General features: G+C 44.7%; 1 protein-coding gene across 5 annotated transcripts in view; it reads right to left on the minus strand.

Annotated features, from left to right (window-relative positions):
* NPAS3 (neuronal PAS domain protein 3) overlaps positions 1 to 22,669 on the minus strand; it is a 634,738-nt gene that overhangs the window by 82,890 nt on the left and 529,179 nt on the right. For all 5 annotated transcript variants that reach the window (XM_068253452.1, XM_068253453.1, XM_068253454.1 and 2 more), the window contains one exon: positions 13,565 to 13,683. In XM_068253452.1, the coding sequence (XP_068109553.1) occupies positions 13,565 to 13,683 (119 nt within the window). The remainder of the gene's footprint in view (positions 1 to 13,564; positions 13,684 to 22,669) is intronic.

Below are 22,669 nucleotides of genomic sequence, written 5' to 3' on the forward strand. Positions count from 1 at the left end.
AATCAGGCGACTATTTCTTTATGTTACTAGCAGACAGCCCAGGACATGTTATTCCTAGGAGGAAAGACTGGGTAGACAGTGTTTCTGCCATCCCTCCTGAGATAAACAGTACTGAGACCTGTGTGAATGCACCTTATTTCTCTATCCCCTTTCTCTCTCCACAGGCATAAATGTGTGTGTTGTGCCTACATGGTACCCTGCTCTGACTGAGGAATGAAGCTTAGGCTGGGCTCAGCATATGAAAACAGCAACCCTGGACTTTGGTTTATTATATGTTTTCTGTTAAATGTTAAAGGTTTGCAGCTTGCTTGGGTCATACTGGAGATAGCTGAAAAGTTAGCAAGTTAGCAGTTGGGAAATTAGGAGTTCATGCAGTCACCAGCAGTGATAGGTAAAAAAAAGGCAGGCTGTTATTGATTAAAGGACAACCGAGGTGACGAGACATGATGAGATAGACATGTGTATGTACAGTGCCTAGCACACAAATAACTAGGCTGTGTTCCTTTTTTTTTCTTTCTCTGGGCTTGATTCACAAAGCGGTGCTAACCTACTTAGCACGCCTAAAGACTTTTGGGCGTGATAACTATTGCACTAAGTAGGTCAGCACTGTTTTGAGGAATAAACTTGCGCGCAAAGTTTTGCATGCAAAGTTTTGTGCGCGCAAAGTCTGGTGCGTGCGGAAAATTGCATAGGGTTTAATGTGCGTATAAAACTTTACACGCACAAAACTTTACGCGCGCAAACTCTTACGCGCACATTAGCGCGCGAAGATGCAGTTTGCATGTGATAAGCTGCTTTTCACTGGCGTGCTAACACTTAGCACGCTTTTGTGAATCAATCCCTCTGCCTGAAAGAGTTAAACATCAGGTATGCAAGTGACAGTTTCTGTCCAGGTCGGGACTGGGTCGGACTGGGTCAGACTAAAGCATAACCCTCACTAATTAGTAATTACAGACATAAAATATTTTCCTGTAAGTAAATGGCTTCTGAGAGCAGAAAAGAGATAAAGAGGGACAATAATACATAGATTTGAGCTCTGGCATACTTCAATGAAGGTGTCATTGAGCAGAGACAATGAAACAGTAAAAACTGAAAAACTAACCACTTCCGGGTTTCGGGTGGTTTGGCTGATCTGTGCTGCAGCAGCGCCGCATGTATATAAACAGCGGGGAAGATCTTCCCCGCGTGTTTACATTTACCCTGCGAGCCGCGATCGGAGGCTCGCAGGGTGTTCACGGAGACACCCTCCGTGAACTGACATGGAATGGCCGCTCATATAAGCGGCTGTTTCCATGGAAGCCGCTTCAGGATTCAGGGGCGTACTTATGCGTACGCAGAATCCTGAAGTGGTTAAATATAAAATAAAACTGTGGGATATCTAAAAAAAAAATCACAAATCACTTTTATCTGATTTGAAGCAGGAGATGGTGGGTAATATTAACCACTTGAGGACCTAGGGCTTTACACCCCTTAAGGACCGGACACTTTTTTTCCATTCAGACCACTGCAGCTTTCACGGTTTATTGCTCGCTCATACAACCTACCACCTAAATGAATTTTGGCTCCTTTTCTTGTCACTAATAAAGCTTTCTTTTGGTGCTATTTGATTGCTCCTGCGATTTTTACTTTTTATTATATTCATCAAAAAAGACATGAATTTTGGCAAAAAAATGATTTTTTTAAATTTCTGTGCTGACATTTTTCAAATAAAGTAAAATTTCTGTATACATGCAGCGCGAAAAATGTGGACAAACATGTTTTGGATAAAAAAAAACCCATTCAGTGTATATTTATTGGTTTGGGTAAAAGTTATAGCGTTTACAAACTATGGTGCAAAAAGTGAATTTTCCCATTTTCAAGCATCTATGACTTTTCTGACCCCCTGTCATGTTTCATGAGGGGCTAGAATTCCATGATAGTATAAATACCCCCCAAATGACCCCATTTTGGAAAGAAGACATCCCAAAGTATTCACTGAGAGGCATAGTGAGTTCATAGAAGATATTATTTTTTGTCACAAGTAAGCGGAAAATGACACTTTGTGACAAAAAAAAAAAGTTTCCATTTCTTCTAACTTGCGACAAAAAAAAAAAATGAAATCTGCCACGGACTCACCATGCCCCTCTCTGAATACCTTGAAGTGTCTACTTTCCAAAATGGGGTCATTTGTGGGGTGTGTTTACTGTCCTCGCATTTTGGGGGGTGCTAATTTGTAAGCACCCATGTAAAGCCTAAAGGTGCTCATTGGACTTTGGGCCCCTTAGCGCAGTTAGGCTGCAAAAAAGTGCCACACATGTGGTATTGCCGTACTCAGGAGAAGTAGTATAATGTGTTTTGGGGTGTATTTTTACACATACCCATGCTGGGTGGGAGAAATATCTCTGTAAATGACAATTTTTTATTTTTTTTACACACAATTGTCCATTTACAGAGATCTTTCTCCTACTCAGCATGGGTATGTGTAAAAATACACCCCAAAACACATTATACTACTTCTCCTGAGTACGGCGATACCACATGTGTGACACTTTTTTGCACCCTAACTGCGCTAAGGGGCCCAAAGTCCAATGAGTACCTTTAGGATTTCACAGGTCATTTTGAGAAATTTCGTTTCAAGGCTACTCCTCACGGTTTAGGGCCCCTAAAATGCCAGGACAGTATAGGAACCCCACAAATGACCCCATTTTAGAAAGAAGACACCCCAAGGTATTCCGTTAGTAGTACGGTGAGTTCATAGAAGATTTTATTTTTTGTCACAAGTTAGCGGAAAATGACACTTTGTGAAAAAAACCAATAAAAATCAATTTCCGCTAACTTGTGACAAAAAATAAAATCTTCTATGAACTCACCATACTCCTAACGGAATACGTTTGGGTGTCTTCTTTCTAGAATGGGGTCATTTGTGGGGTTCCTATACTGCCCTGGCATTTTAGGGGCCCTAAACCGTGAGGAGTAGTCTTGAAACAAAAATGACCTGTGAAATCCTAAAGGTACTCATTGGACTTTGGGCCCCTTAGCGCAGTTAGGCTGCAAAAAAGTGCCAATCATGTGGTATCGCCGTACTCGGGAGATGTAGTATAATGTGTTTTGGGGTGTATTTTTACACATACCCATGCTGGGTGGGAGAAATACCTCTGTAAATGACAAGTGTTTGATTTTTTTTACACACAATTGTCCATTTACAGAGAGATTTCTCCCACCCAGCATGGGTATGTGTAAAAATACACCCCAAAACACATTATACTACTTCTCCTGAGTACGGTGATACCACATGTGTGACACTTTTTTGCAGCCTAGGTGCGCTAAGGGGCCCAACGTCCTAATCACAGGTCATTTTGAGGCATTTGTTTTCTAGACTACTCCTCACGGTTTAGGGCCCCTAAAATGCCAGGGCAGTATAGGAACCCCACAAGTGACCCCATTTTAGAAAGAAGACACCCCAAGGTATTCCGTTAGGTGTATGGCGAGTTCATAGAAGATTTTATTTTTTGTCACAAGTTAGTGAAAAATGACACTTTGTGAAAAAAAAACAAAAATCAATTTCCGCTAACTTTTGACAAAAAATAAAATCTTCTATGAACTCGTCATACACCTAACAGAATACATTGGGGTGTCTTTTTTCTAAAATGGGGTCAGTTTCTGGGGTTCCTATACCGCCCTGGCATTTTACGGGCCCAAAACCGTGAGTAGTCTGGAAACCAAATGTCTCAAAATGACTGTTCAGGGGTATAAGCATCTGCAAATTTTGATGACAGGTGGTCTATGACGGGGCGAATTTTGTGGAACCGGTCATATGTAGGGTGGCCTTTTAGATGACAGGTTGTATTGGGCCTGATCTGATGGATAGGAGTGCTAGGGGGGGTGACAGGAGGTGATTGATGGGTGTCTCAGGGGGTGGTTAGAGGGGAAAATAGATGCAATCAATGCACTGGGGAGGTGATCGGAAGGGGGTCTGAGGGGGATCTGAGGGTTTGGCCGAGTGATCAGGAGCCCACACGGGGCAAATTAGGGCCTGATCTGATGGGTAGGTGTGCTAGGGGGTGACAGGAGGTGATTGATGGGTGTCTCAAGGTGTAATTAGAGGGGGGGATAGATGCAAGCAATGCACTGGCGAGGTGATCAGGGCTGGGGCCTGAGGGCATTCTGAGGGTGTGGGCGGGTGATTGAGTGCCCTAGGGGCAGATAGGGGTCTAATCTGATAGGTAGCAGTGACAGGGGGTGATTGATGGGTAATTAGTGGGTGTTTAGGGTAGAGAACAGATATAAAAACTGCCCTTGGGAGGTGATCTGACGTCGGATCTGAGGGCGAACTATTGGTGTGGGTGGGTGATCAGATTTCCCGCAAGGGGCAGGTTAGGGGCTGATTGATGAGTGGCAGTGACAGGGGGTGATTGATGGGTGGCAGTGCCAGGGGGTGATTGATGGGTGGCAGTGACAGGGGGTGATTGATGGGTGATTGACAGGTGATTGACAGGTGATCAGTGGGTTATTACAGGGAAGAACAGATGTAACTAATGCACTGGCGAATTGATAAGGGGGGGTCTGAGGGCAATCTGAGCGTGTAGGCGGGTGATTGGGTGCCCGCAAGGGGCAGATTAGGGTCTGATCTGATGGGTAACAGTGACAGGTGGTGATAGGGGGTGATTGATGGGTAATTAGTGGGTGTTTAGAGGAGAGAATAGATGTAAACACTGCGTTTGGGTGGTGATCTGATGTCGGATCTGCGGGCGATCTATTGGTGTGGGTGGGTGATCAGATTGCCCGCAAGGGGCAGGTTAGGAGCTGATTGATGGGTGGCAGTGACAGGGGGTGATTGATGGGTGGCAGTGACAGGGGGTGATTGATGGGTGATTGACAGGTGATCAGTGGGTTATTACAGGGAAGGACAGATGTAAATAATGCCCTGGCGAATTGATAAGGGGGGGGTCTGAGGGCAATCTGAGCGTGTAGGCGGGTGATTGGGTGCCCGCAAGGGGCAGATTAGGGCCTGATCTGATGGGTAACAGTGACAGGTGGTGATAGGGGGTGATTGATGGGTAATTAGTGGGTGTTTAGAGGAGAGAATAGATGTAAACACTGCGTTTGGGTGGTGATCTGATGTCGGATCTGCGGGCGATCTATTGGTGTGGGTGGGTGATCAGATTGCCCGCAAGGAGCAGGTTAGGGGCTGATTGATGGGTGGCAGTGACAGGGGGTGATTGATGGGTGGCAGTGACAGAGGGTGATTGATGGGTGATTGACAGGTGATTGACAGGTGATCAGTGGGTTATTACAGGGAAGAACAGATGTAAATATTGCACTGGCGAATTGATAAGGGGGGGGTCTGAGGGCAATCTGAGCGTGTAGGCGGGTGATTGGGTGCCCGCAAGGGGCAGATTAGGGTCTGATCTGATGGGTAACAGTGACAGGTGGTGATAGGGGGTGATTGATGGGTGATTGATGGGTAATTAGTGGGTGTTTAGAGGAGAGAATAGATGTAAACACTGCGTTTGGGTGGTGATCTGATGTCGGATCTGCGGGCGATCTATTGGTGTGGGTGGGTGATCAGATTGCCCGCAAGGGGCAGGCTAGGGGCTGATTGATGGGTGGCAGTGACAGGGGGTGATTGATGGGTGATTGACAGGTGATCAGGGGGGATAGATGCATACAGTACACAGGGCGGGGGTCTGGGGGGGGTCTGGGGAGAATCTGAGGGGTGGAGGGTGATCAGGAGGGGGCAGTGGGCAGGGGGGGGGAGATAAAAAAAAATAGCGTTGACAGATAGTGACAGGGAGTGATTGATGGGTGATTAGGGGGGTGATTGGGTGCAAACAGGGGTCTGGGGGGTGGGCAGGGGGGGTCTGAGGGGTGCTGTGGGCGATCTGGGGCAGGGGGGGGGAGAAATCAGTGTGCTTGGGTGCAGACTAGGGTGGCTGCAGCCTGCCCTGGTGGTCCCTCGGACACTGGGACCACCAGGGCAGGAGGCAGCCTGTATAATACACTTTGTAAACATTACAAAGTGTATTATACACTTTGTATGCGGCGATCGCGGGGTTAACATCCCGCCGGCGCTTCCGTATAGCCGGCGGGATGTTGCGGCGGGCGAGCGGTGACAGGCGCCGGCGGAGGATCGCGTCACGGATGACGCGATCGCTCCGCCCATGCCCTTACAAGGACCGCCGCCTCTGTGGGTGAGCCGGTCCTTAAGGGCTCCACTTCCCGGCCGCCCCTGTGCGTTAGGCGGTCGGGAAGTGGTTAACCATTCAATAGCATTAATTGATCCAAGGCAGTCTTGATGCTTCATTAGAGATGCTCGTAAATATCTGAAAATGTCTTATTAAATTAGGTAATCTGCAATGGAGGGGTCTCTGCTCCCAGCCAGTGTGCTGGAGTCCCCTCTGCTGCAGATGCCGACCTCGCCAGATCATCATCTTCTGCACCTGTGGAAGCGTGCGGCCAAACCGCTTGTGATTGCACTCACGTAGCCTGGAGCATTATGCATAGGTGCAGAAGTGCGGTGCCGTGACCACATGCAGTGCGGCCGCCTGCTCGCACAGGCACAGAAGACATCTGCAATGGAGGGGACCCGGGACATTGACTGGGAACAGAGCTGCGGCGAGGGACAGATCGGCTGACAGGGGCTGAAGGAAGACCCAGGTAAGTAGATCTTGTTTTTGTTTTTTTTAACTCTGGATGTGTCCTTTAACCCCCTTGGCGGTTCAATTTTTTTGCCAAGGAGGCTGCATTACACTTTTTTGTAAAAAAAATGTTTGTTTCATGTAGCTACCCGAGTGGTAGCTACATGAAACACCACTAGAGGGCGCATGTGTCCCTCTAGTCCGATCGCCGCCGGCAACAACAGCAAACAGGAGATTGCGTATAGTACGCAATCTCCTGTTTGGCTTCTCCTGTTGCCATGGCGACGGTCGGAATGACGTCATGGACGTCAGCCGACGTCCTGACGTCAGGCGCACCCAATCCGGCCCTTTGCACTGCCCGGGAGTGATTTGTCCGGGCTGCGCAGGGCTCTGGCGAGGGCCCTCTTCCGCCGCTGCGTGCGGCCGATTGCCGATCAAGCTGTACGCATGACTAGCAAACTGCTAGCTGCGCGTACAGCACTTTGCAGAATGAAAATCGTCCCACCAGGGGCTGAGATATCCTCTGAGGCGGCTTACCCCGTGTCCAGCACGGGGTTACCGCTAAGGAGGTTAAGCCTGATACGGCGTAGTTTTACCACCCCCCGAGCATGAGATACGGGTCTGAAGACAGCTGCCTTCCGTAACTAGGTCAGGAGCCGTTTTCATTGGCTCCTGACCACTGTGAGCCAATCACAGTGATCAGAAAGTGTGAAAATAAAAAAAGCCCCTGGTTCTTAAAGGGAACTAAGCACCTTTTCTTTCACTGGAATCTCTCCTGGCATAGAAGCTGCCATGTTCTTCCCTCCCCTTCTCACAGTCCTTATTTACAGAAGTCAGAGATGCTATCTTAACACATTAACTCTAGATAATCTCTTTGATGAATCTATCCTAATTACCCCCCCCCCCCCCCCCCTTGCTGATGAAAGGTATAGTTTACTTCTTGGTAATTGCCTGGCAGTCCAGCTGAACTTTCTGCCTAAACCATTTGCCTGTAGCAAGCGTGTGGCCAGTGTGGTGAAACTTTAGTTATAGCATCTGATCTGTATACTCACTGGGAGTCTGTGGCTATAAGAGGTGCAGGATCAGCAGGACAGCCAGGCAATTAGCATTGTTTAAGAGAAAATAGATATGGCAGCATCGTTTTCCTCTCAATAAAGGGTCAATTTTAGTGAAGCTCTCACATCCTGGCTGCTACTGCCAGCCTGTTCATCCAACACTGAAATGTGCCTCATATCCTGTGTAACAGATTGACCCAAACTTCCTCTTACTGCCTCTATGACAAGGAGACTTTGTATCGCTATACTGACAAACGATACTAACTTTAAATATAAAACTTAAGTGATTTGATGTGGTGCCCATTCTATGTCCTTGCAGTCTTGATGCCAGGCTCCCTCCGCACACACAAGTGTGATTGCTCTTCTCTCTCTCTTTATCCTCTCCCGCCTCAGGAGAGAGGAACCATCCTACTTCTTTATACACTGAGGCTCTTCAAAGACACCTTTAGATTGTAGGCAGCCTGGGGGGGAATTCTCTCCCAGACACAATTTGGAAGCAACATGAAGGCCTTGATGTTGAAAAGCAAAGCAGAGGGAGGACAGAGGGAGCAGGGCAGAAGAAGGCGGTGTGGGACAAACGCAAAGAGTGTGTATTTTATCCTCAGTCCCTCCACTCCCTCATGAGGAGGAAAGATTCACATGCTCTGAGCTTTACACGTGACACAGTATAGGATTCAGTACCTTGGGGTGGATGCGACAATACTATCTGGCCTGAGAAACAGTGCAATGAGGACAGATAGAAGAAAATACAGACAATTAATCTTAAAGGACCCACACATATTGCACTTTAGAGGTTGTTTAAAGTGGACCCAAACTAAAAATACAAGATTTCAGAAATAAAATCTATTTTCTAAATTATAATAATAAATAGCAGCCTTTTTTCAGCTGCATGATGACAAATATAAAATATTTTACATTTATTGGAGGCACAGACTAACCAGCAAGGTCATGGTGACCCAGAACTCATTGGAATGTGTAAGGGACTACAATGGTCCTAAAAGCCCCCTTACTAAGATGTTAAGAAAAACAAAAGTTTGCTTTCCTAAAACAGAAAGAATTTGCGATAATTCAGGTTGGAGTGAGCTTGAGATGTCTCCCAGAGCAACACTGCTGAATATTTGCAATGGTTAATTTGCATATATTCAGCAGTGTTGCTCTGGGAGACATCTCAAGCTCACTCCAACCTGAATTAACATTTATTGGAGGAACCCCTCAGTTCCTTTCATATTGCCGGCAAATAATCCGGCAAACTGGTGGAGTAGATGGTGTCCAGCAAAGGAGGAATTGCTAATGGCTGCCACCTGTATAACCCTAGTTATGCAAAGAGGAGGGTGAAAAGCAAGCACTGAAATGCTCATAGGCTTGAAGGAGTGTTTATTTATATTTGTATGTGTCAGAGTGGTGCAACTAAATATTTTGAATTAAAAACATTTTTGGTTTGGGTCCGCTTTAAGTAGAAGATGATTTTCCACTGAGCTTAAAGACGGATGTCATTAGAACAGAGGTAGGAACTATGACAGGGTATGTAGCGCCCCGCTGGAATTCTCAGAAGACAGAGTGAGATTCAGACCACAACACAATCAAGTATGAGTACACTTACACTTTAAAACTTTTATTTTTTTCTTAAAGAGGACCTGAACTCTTGCACAGTACAAAAGGAAAGCATAGAGAAATGCACCCTGTATGTATTTAGATAATTTAACCTGTTTATTTCCCACTCATCTGTGACTAATCACAACTGTAATTTGATCTATCAGCTGTGTCAGCTGGCTGCCTAGGAAGAGCAGCTAATTTATAAACATGGGATGTTAACCCTATGTCGGTTTCCATGAAAGCAGGAAGTAGACACACTGCAGATTTATTGCAGGATTCGTATCAGCTGTAACAAAGAAATGCTTTTTTTTAAAGGTTATTATGCTGTTGCTTATCTTTTTAAATCAGTGAGGAAATTTTGAGTTCATGTCTGCTTTAAGGATTTGTCCCCCTTTTTCTAATATAAACTTTATTAAACGTCTCAAACACAATACAGCAAGAGCACTTGGCATTGTAACTAGAAGCAGTAGTTACACATCCTTTCACAAAATTAAATAACAAAAACATATAATATCATATAAATAAAAACTAAACAGCAAAGGACCTCCATAAATTGTATTCACCATTCAGGTATCTGTATGTGACACTTAGGCTACATATTAGAAAAGTTAGAGATCTTTACTGTATGTATCACACTTAAAGAGACACTGAAGCGAAAAAAAATATATGATATAGTGAATTGGTTGTGTACTATGAATAATTACTAGAAGATTAGCAGCAAAGAAAATATTCTCATACTTTTATTTTCAGGTATATAGTGTTTTTTCTAACATTGCATCATTCTATAATATGTGCAGGTTACACAACACTCAGCATTCAAAATGAGTCTTTCAGAGCAGTCTGCGAAGTAATGACCTCTCCTCTAGCAGAGGAAAAGTAAATAGTCCAGGAACAGTTGAGATAATAAAAGTCAGATAACAGCCCTCTCCAAGACTAACTTAGTCGGAGAGCTTAATGGCTTGTTTGCATAGAGATAACAACTGGAGTTTCTCAACTCTTCCTGTACTGGAAACAATTACACTGATGCATCTGATCTTAATATTTTATTTCTTAGCTGTGCTACACATACAAATCATCATATCATCATTTTTTTTTCGCTTCAGTGTCTCTTTAAAGGGAACCTTAACTAAAAAAAAAATGAGTTTCACTTACCTGGGGCATCTGCCAGCCCCATGCAGCTATCCTGTGCCGTCGCAGTCACCGCCAGCTAGTTTTGTTTTTGCCGACTCGGTGGGCTGCCACACGTACCTTTGCACGCATTCCCGCTGGTGCAGGAAGCTATCACGGACATTAACAAGTACATTTTTACAAATGTTGTATTGTAAAAATGTACGCGTTGCACAACTAACGCGTAAAAATGTATGCGTTAATCTCTGCGATAGCTTTCTGCAGTAGGAATGCGTGCAAAGGCACGCATGGCGGCCCACTGCCCCTTTAAGGTGCCCAATAACAGTACAATATTTTCCTCAGATGTAATTATTCGATTAGACTCTTATAATCAAATTGTACAGAAAATCATGCAGTATGTGGAGAAAATCAACATGAAATAATTCTATAGTCATGTTGGATTTAACAATCATATCTAAAGAGAAAAAGTGCCCCAATCAATCCGTTTATGGGAACAATCGATAACTACCTTCCAATTACTTACAATAGCACAAATCTGTTCAAATGATTGCATCTGAGGAAAATATTGTTCTGTTAAGCCGCATCTACACGCGTAGATGCGGCCGCGATGCTCCTTATCAATCGAGCCGCTGATGCGGCTCGATTGATAAGATCCGGCAGGACGGATCTTCGCACCGCCGATTCCCTGCTCGATCCCCGCGAGGAGACAATGGCAGGGAATCGTGCGGGAGATAAGCGGCGCCGGCGGGGACGAGCGAGCACGAGCAGGGAATCGAGTGCGGCGCACGCGCGGAGAGCGGGGACGCGGCGGGCACGCGGAAGAGGCGATCCGGCGGCTAATCGAGCCGCCGGATCGCTTCAATGTCCCATGGTGTAGATGGGGCTTAAGTGAGCAGCTTTAGGTACCTCATTCACCGGCCATGGGTGCATAAACACTTAGCTGTGATAAAGAGAGGATGGGTAAAGAATGATAGTGGAAAAGAAATAAGAATGGAGAGAAGGGGAAGAAAAGAGAGAAAAAGGGGAGAAAAGAAGACAAGAAGTTGGAAGAGAAAGGTGGAACTGTGGGAAAGAGAGAAAGGGGGACTGTGAATAGAACAATTCCTGTTTCAGAATTTGATCTTGTACAGGGGCAGAGCCATTCACTGCTTGAACTCATCTTGTAGAATTTGTGGGGGTGAAATAAAATCAGTACAACATTTTAAGGAATATTAAACTACCTTTAGCATAGATAAGCAGAAAAGGATGAAGATGGAATGGGGCCCTAGCCAAAATAGCAGTTTTTGCCAACCGCTGATGATTACCTGGCTATTTCAGTTAGCGTCCACCAGGCCCCTAGACGCTCTCCATGCCCCAGGCAACTGCCTAGGATTGCCTTGTGGAGGATGCAGCTCTGGATGCAAGTATCACAAAGTAGTACTGACTTGCTGACTCTCAGTCTTCCATATCCACCTCATCATCATCCTCCCTTCATCCACTGATTTTGCCCTTTACTTTAACCCTCCTGGCGGTCTAATGTTTTCCGCCAGGAGGCAGCACAGCAGTTTTTTTTTGTTGTTTTTTTTTTTTTTAAATCATGTAGCGAGCCGAAGGCATCCCCCCGCCCGCTTCGATCGCCTTCGGTGATCTCCGATCAGGAAATCCTGTTCAAAGAACGGGATTTCCTGAAGGGATTTCCTGAAGGGCTTCCCCGCGGCGAACGGGATTTCCTGAAGGGCGCGACGTATATAGTATCAAGCGCGGGCCGGCGGCGATCGGTGTGCTGACGCAGCTAGCAAAGTGCTAGCTGCGTTCAGCAAAACAAAAATTAAGCAAATCGGGGTTACCGCCAGGAAGGTTAAACACCTTTTTTGGGCCAACACCCACATTTCCCACCCACCTCATAACAGTGGCAATAAAGGAGATATTGAATGAATACCTTTATTTTTAATAAAGATACTACTTCTACCCATGCAGACTGCAGTTTTGGCTCCTGGTTGTTTTGGCTCCAGACATCTCACAGCCAATAAGGTCTTGCAGAGGAAGGGCTAGTGGCTATCTGGTCTAAATTCCCCCTTTCCAAAGGGTCTAGTGGTGGGTGCCGCAGCTCAGCTATATCCTCATTCTCTAGGCTTGAAGTACACATGAAAAATGTATTTTTCTTAACAGAGACATCTTCTTCCCCTTAGGTGGGCAGAAGAGTCATCTCTGAGAGAAACAGGAAAATTGGGGTTTGTTGCAAGGACCTTCCCTTCCCTGCATTCAGAAAGTAGTAGTACATATGAAAATTATGTTTTTTAACAGAAGTAACTGACTTTTTTAGTACTTACTGTAAATGATTCTTGGCTTTACACAACTGCATATCACTTGCATGCCTAGACTAGAGTTTGTTGTGTAGAAGGGCATTAGCTGGACTGTGTTAGATATATAATAGAGACATTTCCAGGTTAATATACCTTCAGTATCATTTTTAAGAAAAACTTTTCAGTTTTTCAGTGTTTGTAGAGGTGCAAAAATGAAGGCCATTACTGGGACACCTTTGAGAAAATCTGTTTTATCAGTATATTTATTCTCAAATGCATACATAATTAATATTTGTATTATATACACTTACCTAGAAGATATATAAGAGGTTGGCTAGCGTATATGTAATTACAGATATTGTACTGCTTAATTCCGAAATATTGGTTATCTTTAATACCGGTAATCGATATTTTACCGGTAATCGATATTTTACTATATTTTACTGTGACCTAACCTAAGCCTACTCTCACACTGAACTCTCCCTCTACCTGACCCTTAACCCTACCTATACATGTGCCTAACCTTTAAACCCCTCCCCCCCCCCCCCCCATGGCACTGAATTAACCCTCCCACCCCTTACAAGCCCTAAACCTTAATCTCACCACAAAGCCACGATTAGCATCATTGGGCGGATATTTGGGCACCCGGAGTTGCTTGATAAAATTTCAGGGCGCCAAGGCTACTACTATATGCAACTTGCTCCGCACCTGCTATGTAATGCTGCAATTTACATAGCGAGAAGCCTCTGCGCTCGCTATTTTATCGGGCTACTCAGGGCTATATTGCTTATCGTAGCAACATACTTTGACTGTTGACTACGATGCTGTCCTGGTAAGGTCTAGGACTACCCTAACTGTGATATTGTGTCCTGTAGGAGATGCCACTCACCTTGTACCCCGAGGATTTGATATGCACACCTCTCTTAGTCAGTGTAGATTTCATCCGTATGAAGAAAGACCTTTCTAGAGAGTTGTCCTGAGGGATAATTCCAGGGCTGGAGGACTCCACTGAAAGAAAAGCACAAATATTACACCCCATAAAATTACCCCAAATCAGTATAACAGCTATTCAAAGTAAAGTTCAACTTCAGGCATGTTTTTATTTTAGCTCTGGATGGTGTGGAAGAGGGTTAGAAACTTTGGAGGGTTGCTATTGCTGCAGAGCCTTTTTCACTCACTTCCTGTTCTTGGGACCTTCATGAAACATATTGATCAGCCAAAACTGGAGATCCCAAAGACACAACAAAATGTTGTCAGGGATTCTGACACTACCTCTCTCTACAAATTAAAAACAAAAAACAAAATTGAGTTGTTTGTTGTAACTGCCACTCTCAGGACACAGCACAAGAGTAAAAACCTAGGAAGTTTTAAACCCTTCCTTAGCTATATAAAAGTTAAACAGAATTTTAGTCTCTGGATTTTTCTGCATTAGCAGTTTTGATGGTACAGGTAGCGACTACACTGGGGCTACGTCCATAGTGGAAGCTGCGAAGCTGCGAAAAAGTCACATCACTTTATGTGACCATTTGGTTGCATACTGTGAAGCATACAGTCAATGAAAGGTATGCTTCACTGCCTCTGTTAACATACGCATTATGCAGTATCGCACTGCATGCAGTACATTGGGGTACTTGCAGTGCATAAAGATGCCCCCACAAAGTCGCAACGCACCACTGTGAACATAACCTTATAGTGATATTTCTGACCTTGGGAAGAGCAATAACTACTTTGGATAACCCTAACAACACAACACTTTGAAACAACAATGGTTATTAAATTCTCAAGAGCACTATTGGACTACAGGAGTTCGAGCTGTTAACAAATCACTAGAACATTCTCCAGAATTTCATGTACTTGTCCTAAGGTTCTCTGTACAATAGCTAAGTAACTCCTTCCATTCCACTAAAAGCAATATTACACAAGTGACTGGATCTCAGCTTCAATCACTAGTAGGGAACAATATGGAAATGACTGAAATGATATGATAGTCTCTGGCTGAGTGAAATCATTTGTATATTGTGCTTTATTAAGCCAATGCTGAGCAATGAAATGGTTAATGATAAGAGAATGTAGCTGTCACGAGGTGGGGTTAAGCACCCATCTCAGTGACAGATAATTCTGCTCTCTAATCCAGTGGAATCAAAACTATTTCTTTCATCACAGTGCTCCCATTTTGAATGAAACAAGCTCATTATTTCTAATCAAAAGCTGCAAGATCAAAAACTGGAGTGTCGGCTTCAGATCCAGCTGGTTCTAGGATCCGATGCTTGGCTTCACCAAAGAAAGGGATCACAGGCGCATCACGCCGGGGTGGGCCAGGGCAGCTCTGGAATGCACTGCTCATTGTAACTAATGCAACTGGAATGTCTGTTTAGCATTAGGTGTCAGGCCAGCATTGGACTGCAGGTGCATAGGTTATTAAATAGCAAGACTGAAAGTGAATGGAATTGTATGCATGCTTCTTTTTCTCAGAATCTGTCTGCAAACTCACTAGGTGACCAGGATTGAGAGAGTAAGACTGATAGCACTGTGGGAAGTTTAGTCTGAGGCATAGTATAAGCCAGCCTTTCTCAACCTTTCTACCCTGGAGGAACCCTGCAAATAGCTTTTGGATCTCAAGGAACCCCTGCAAACAATTTTTTGATCTCGAGGAACCCCTGCATTTATTTTGCAGGAGGCATGGTCTTAAAAAGTATGTGTGGCTGTTTATTTCACTGCCCCTATTACACTGCCACTCATTATACTGCCTCCAAAGCCCCTAATTTAGTGCTTCTTGTTTCAGTACCACCTATTATAGTGAGCTCCATTATACATCCCCACGATGTGGGAAAATGACAAGGAACCCCTGCAGAGTACTCAAGGAACCCTGGGGTTCCAGGGAACCCTGGTTGAGAGAGCCTGGTATAAGCCAATGATGGAAAGTGGTCTGAAACTCTGACATAACATTCAATAAAATATGTTTTCCTACTTTTTATTACTCATACAGTTATCATACAGTATAATGACAGAAATACATGAAACAAATTGGATGGTTTGATAGAATTATTATTGTAAAATCAACTGAGTGTCCTATTCAAACAAAACAGAAAAAAGTTGTTGAACCTGCAGTGAAATAACCACTAGTCTATAAACTTTGCAGCAACCCTGACTATGATCGGATATGACCTGTATAAGGCCGGCAAAAATGAATTACTTAATGGCAGTTAAATGAATAAATTGTGTTAATCGCTGCATTCTCTTTTTTTGCCAGGCCAGCCATGATCACAATGCATTAGTTCCAATTGGCTCATGGTTTTTCTTTAGAGCTATGCAAAGGATTTTTTGTATTTATAAAGTAGTAATATGTTTTATTGCTGCCTGAACTGCACTGTATTGTAATCCTGGAGACAGCAATACTAATGCAAGTCAATGGGAGGAGGTATCTCTTGGGCTCTTCCTCCTGTCAGTTACCAGCCATTATCATCATGTTATCTCCAGGTTACAGCTACCTTATCATTGCCCAGAGCTGTTCAGTAATGCAACTTCATTTTATGGTCACCTTCATCAGTGCACATCCTGCTGCACTTTCATTTATCATGGTTTTATAATTACCACAACAAATGCTAGGAAAAGGCCAGTGATATCACAAAGCATTAGAGCAGGAAATTTCTACTTTAACAATCATGGTTTTATAAACTGACACCTATTAAAAGTACACAACATAAAGCTAATTAAAAAAAGATTGCAGTTATTGTAACAGGTGTTAAGGCTGCACAACAGACATTTCCACCTTAGTAGTGCTTTACAATAGTTGCAACCAGTTTACAGAACCCGCCATGCAGAGCCTGCCCCACCACTCGTGCACCTGCCGTACATGAGTGCACCCCCTCTCGTGAGCACAGTAGTCAGCAGTTGTACCAAGCGTGAGCAGCACTGCATCCACTCTGTGCATATTAGAACTGCATTTTAGATATGCAGATATTAGAACTGCTGATATCTAGTGGGTCCTCAGAGCTGGATGAGTACAGAAACAATTACCTGGCTAGTTCCCACACCTGGAATCTGCATTGGTGCAGAGGCCACTATATACAGCAGCCATGGGAGGTGTGGTTTGAATGGTAGGAGGGATTGAGAGGGAGCACAGATGGGGTGGAAAGAGGTGTGGCAGGGCTTTATGCTACAAAACGCATTCAGATTTAAAGAGGAACTCAAGTGGAAATAATGTAATAAAAAAGTGCTTCATTTTTACAATAATTATGTATAAATGATTTAGTCATTATTTGCCCATTGTAAAATCTTTCCTCTCCCTGATTTACATTCTGACATTTATCACATGGTGACATTTTTACTGCTGGCAGGTGATGTCAGTGGAAGAGATGCTGCTTGCTTTTTTGGCAGTTGTGAACAGCTATTTCCCACAATGCCACGAGGTTCACAGACATGGTCCTGACAGTTTCCTGTGGGAGGGGTTTCACCACAATATGAGCCATACAAAGCCCCCTGATGATCCGTTTGTGAAAAGGAAAAGATTTCTCATGTAAAAGAGGGTATCAGTTAATGATTGGGATGAAGTTCAATTCTTGGTCACGGTTTCTCTTTGACGCCCAGCTGGAGCTCAGGAGAGGCCATTTACTGATAGCAGGCAGTGCTGCTGAAGTGGTAAAGCTGCATAGAGTTAAGTATTAGTACTAGTTAACTGTACATCACTCTATTACAGGATGAAAGCAGTAAGCTGATTACAGGTCTGTTATACAATAAACACCATAAGTCTTTTCTGTGACCACATGTGTCTTTCATATGGCTGTTCACCATCTGTTTTATCAGACAAGTGTGTTGTGACCAAGTGGAGAAAGCTGCGCACATGCTTTAAGTGCTGCTCAAAGACATGTAAGAAAAAGCCTATAGCTGGATATCTGACAACTGTACAGACTGCGTAGGGCAGGTTCCTTCGGCTACATTATTTGTCGTCAAACCTTCACCATCAAGCACAAAGTTGTGAAAAGCTGCAAAAGCCCTTCAGTACAGTTATTAAGTGATAGATCTCTATGGTCACAAAGATCTATGGCCATGGAAGCAGCAGAGTAAACTGGCCTGTGGCCACCTAACTGAGATCCTGCCACCCTTATTTGTTATTGCTTTAAAGGCTTTCTACGAACTCAGTTCTTCAGATAGGCAGCAATGTGATTTAGCAATTTTGGAGGTCTGTAAAGATTCACAGTCATACTGAACTATACGGCAGCATAATGATATGTAATTATGGTATGTCTACTGAAGGAGTGCATTGAGAAACAATGTGAGTTGTTGGTAGCCGTTATTTTATCTCAAATCAAGGGGGTGCAAATAAAATAACAAACAACCACTTAAGTGTTGACACTATAGGAGCGAGAAATATGAAACCATTTTCTAATTTAAAGCAATTTTAAGCTCACATCTTTCTTTCACAGCATTAAGTTTTTCAGCAGTTAGTGTTATGATAGCTCTACTCTGTGATTGGATCAGTTGGGTTAGCCTTAGCGCCCAATCGGTATCAGTGAGTTTTGGACACCCACAACCCTGTCAATGGTTGTCCCTCCATGGACTACTTTTGGTAGGTATTAACCACTGCATACCAGGAACACCATACCAGACCTACTGTTTTGTAGATGCCCTGACCCAGTCATCTGGCCATCACAATCTGCCCCTTTTCAAAGCAAGCCGGATCTTTAGACTAATGGGCTAGATTTATCAAGTGTGTCTGAGACAAAATATTAGTAGGTTTTTAGAAATCTATGCAGAACTGTCTCAGGCATTGTAATAGATAGCGGAGATGCCGCCACGGCAGTGAGCGGCATAACGGCTGTCTCCGTGTCTCAGCCATCGGCCTCCGCCGCGCAGTTACATGTTGGAGTTTTGCCTGGTCCCTCAGTTGCAAATAGACTGAGGGCTACGCGCACGCCAGGACCTTTATGCAAGTTGAAGGGGAGTCAGCTGCTCAGCCGGTCAGCTGACTCCAGCAGTGCTCCGGATTGGCTGAGTGACTGGGGCGGCGCTGTGGAGCGCTCTTAGTATATATAGGACCTGCCTGTCAGTTGCTCTTCGTCTGCTGTTGCAAATGTTACGTGTTAGCACTCAGACCTTAGTCAGATCCCAAAGTGTGCTAGAACCAGCAGGAGCTGGGGATCCACACTTAGCCAGATTCTGTTGATAGCTTAAAGTACTAATTGAATTGTATTATTTGTTATGACCCTCTGCTAGCCTCGACTACTCTTCTGCCTACTGATTCTGTGCCTATGCCTATCTGATCTTGTTGCCGACTCAGCTTGAACCTTACTCTGATTCTGTCTTCTGTCTTTGTACCGTATCTGTCCATGTGTTGCCGAATCTGCTTGTCTGACTCTCCTACCCTCACCAGTGAGCTTAGTTCTGGTGAGGGATTCGCAGTATAGTAATCACCTGCTCCTCAGGTTGATAGCTGCAGTACAGTCTTAATCACCTGCTCCTCAGGTTGATAGCTGCAGTACTGTCTTAATCACCTGCTCCTCAGGTTGATAGCTGCAGTACAGTCTTAGTCACCTGCTCCTCAGGTTGATAGTTGCAGTACAGTCTTAAATCACCTGCTCCTCAGGTTGATAGCTACAGTACAGTCTGAATCACCCGCTCCTCGAGTGATAAGTACCTTCTGTTTTACTGTGCATCACCCGCTCCTCGGGTGAACCGATCACTAATTCATCTGCGTCTCCAGCCTGCTGGAGTACTGATTCCAGTGTTCTATAGAGATACCTCCCTCTACCAGCTCCTCTGGGATAGTGGGTATCTCTATCTATATTTACTGTTGCACCAAACACTTATCTTACACCTGGTTGTTCTGTGTCTTGCTATACTCGCATTACTGTTGATTCTGCAGATCACCACATAATCAGGTATAGCATCTCTATTATTGGCGATACTGCAGATCACCAATAATCAGAAAATCTGTCCTTGCTGACACCAATCGTTACAGGCATCTTAACAAATCATTAGATAGTGCAGATTCCTTCTAAAACTGTTGTATAATAGGAGGAGTGTAACGATCGGTGTCAGCACGCAGAGAGAATCTGATTATTGGTGATCTGCAGTATCACCAAGAATACAGATATATACCTGATTATTGATGATCTGCAGAATCACCAATAATACAAGTATAACTAACCTCTGGACACCTGGTAAAGTGTAAGTGTTTGGTGCAACAGTAAATGAGCTTGGACCACCTGAGGAGCAGGTAACCCTAGACCGTATAATGGGTATCTCCTGGATAGGGTTGGAGATAACCAGAGAGCCGGTGATTCCCTGAACAGCTGGGAATCAGACTCTACTGCAGTCAAAGGACTCCTATGAGATAGAGTCCCTGACTGGATTGCAGAGAGGTCCCTCTGAGAGACAGGGAGTCCCTGCAGCTACTGTACACCCCACAGGGTAGAAAGGTCGGTCAGGCCGGGTCGGCAACACACGAGCATATAAAGTACAGAGACAGAAGGCTGATTCGGTAACCAGGGACAGGCAGGGTTGGCAACAGGAAATCAGATATGCAAAGGTACCGAATCAGAGAGCAGGAGCAGAGTCAAGGGAGCAATAGTTCATAACAGATATCAAACAGATGCCTAGTCTAGAGTGTGAAGTCCGTGGTCTTCAACACTCAGGGACTGATCTAAAGCATAACACAGCAATGGCACAGTATCCCTAGTCTTGGGTGTGAGGTCCGTGGTCTTGACACCCTGGAACTAGTCTAAAGTATAACACAGTAATAACACAGTATCCCTAGTCTTGGGTGTGAGGTCCGTGGTCTCTACACCCTGGAACTGGTCTAAAGTATAACACAGAAGTAACACAGTAATCTGGCTAAGTGTGAATTCCCAGGTCCACCTGGTTCTAACACACTGAGGGATCTGACTATGGTCTGAGTGCTAACACATAAGCATTCGCAACGGCAGACAACCAGCCACTGACAGATGAGAAGTATACATAGCAAAGCGCTCCTCAGCGCCACCCAGTCCCATTCAACCAATCACCTGCTGTGCTGGGATCAGCTGACCGTCCTGGTCAGCTGATCCCTCTCCTATTGGTATAAAGGGTCTGCCTGTTAGCGCGCGCGCGCGCGCGTAGCTCTCCATCTGTGTGCACTACTAGGCTAAGACAAACCAGACGCATGCCGCTGCGGAGAAACCGCCGGACTGAACGCGGATTCAGCCGCCCCGCTGTCAGTCCGCGCGGCGTTGTCTCCGCAATCCATTACAAGGAGCTAGGAAGGTCTCTCAGACAGTGCAGTGTGTGAGGGGAATTGCTGTTGCTGAGGTAACCAACACACCTGCTGTATTGATAGCAGCAGGTTCTGAGGAGGAATTCAGCAGGTGGAAGGAGCACATCACAAATCATGTATAGCCTGCACTCTGCAATCATGTCTAGCCAGAAGTTCTACATCTGTAGAACTGCTTTCAAGCACTTCTTAATCTGTGCCAGTTTAGGGATGGATTTTCACTTCTCTTAACCTCCTTAGCGGTAATCCCATGCTGGACACGGGGTAAGCCGCCGGAGGGTGCCGCTCAGGCCCTGCTGGGCCGATTTACATAATTTTTTTTTTCAAACACACAGCTAGCACTTTGCTAGCTGCGTGTTTGGTCTGATCGCCGCCGCCCGCCGCCGATTCACCGCTATCCGCCGCGCCGCCCCCCCCCCCAGACCGCTTGCGCTGCCTGGCCAATCAGTGGCAGGCAGCGCTGAGGGGTGGATTGGAGCAGCCGCCGACGTCACGACATTAATGGCGTCGGTGACGTCATCGCGATCATCGCCATGGCGATGGGGAAGCTCATACAGGGAATCCCGTTCAGAACGGGATTCCCTGCAGGGCAAAAGCGCCGGCGGCAATCGGAGGGGTGGGAGGCATAGCGAAGGGAGGGGGGAAGCATGTATCTAACGCTAGGCTAGCTACATGCTTTTAAAAATTTTTTTTAAAAAAAAGGTGCTGCGCTGCCCCTGGCGGATTTTTTGTACCGCCAGAGAGGTTAACTGTAGTGCAGCTCTAGAAATCCAAGCTAAACTGCCACTATTACTAGGATTTAAGAACGTTCTTATTATCATGCAGAACTGTTCTCCCTGCTGGTTAGAACAGATTAAGAAGTAAAAACTGTCGGCAATGCATTGATAAATCTCCCCCATTGTTTCTGCCTTCAACAAACCATCTTCAACAATTGACTGTTTACTTCCTCCCTTACATATCCCCAACCTTCAGTGTTGTGGATAATTAGGTATGAGAACTGGGTTGCCAAAAGTGGTCCACTTATGACTTGCATAGAACATTATCCCAATAGGTTTGACAATGTTACTGTTTTATTGCAGTCATTTTTGTCTTGCAGTTCCCCCAAGAATGCCTGGTTTGTCCAGTTTTCCTTATTGTCCAGTAATGAAAAGCTACCCTTAGTTGAAGCTACTGAAGCCTATCCTGCTTAGGATATTCTTATGGGGTGTTCTGTTACTTCTTGGTAGCCAAACACTCCTAGGAAAATTCACCAGGCTTTTCCTCTTGGGATTCATAGTTTTCATTTTGATTTCATGAATAATTATTTTCAAGCAAATTTAATTTTAAATTGTTTAAATGTTGTCATCTCCTCTGACATTTCCTTTGATCTTGGCATAATAGCAAGGGTAGCAAAGCAGATTCCAGTATGAAGTATCACATTTATTTCATCCTCAAAACAGAGTTAAAACAAGATGTATGCCTGACAGCCTGTTTCGCAGAGTACAATCCGCTTCTTCATAGGCATATATTTTGCCTCAGAAGAAGCATATTGTAATCTGTGAAACAGGCTGTCAGGTATAAATTTTGTTTTAACTCTGTTTTGAGGATGAAATAAAGGTGATACTCCATACTGTAACCAGTGCCTGGAATCTGCTTTGATACCCTTGCTACACTGGATTATCTTATCTCCAGGAGGCACAATTCGCACACCATTGTCCCTCAGCGGTCCAGCCGGTCCTCTAGTGCTGATCAATTGATTCTCTTTCA

This window comes from Hyperolius riggenbachi, chromosome 9 (genome assembly GCF_040937935.1).
Source record: "Hyperolius riggenbachi isolate aHypRig1 chromosome 9, aHypRig1.pri, whole genome shotgun sequence".
Classification (NCBI taxonomy): Eukaryota; Metazoa; Chordata; class Amphibia; order Anura; family Hyperoliidae; genus Hyperolius; species Hyperolius riggenbachi.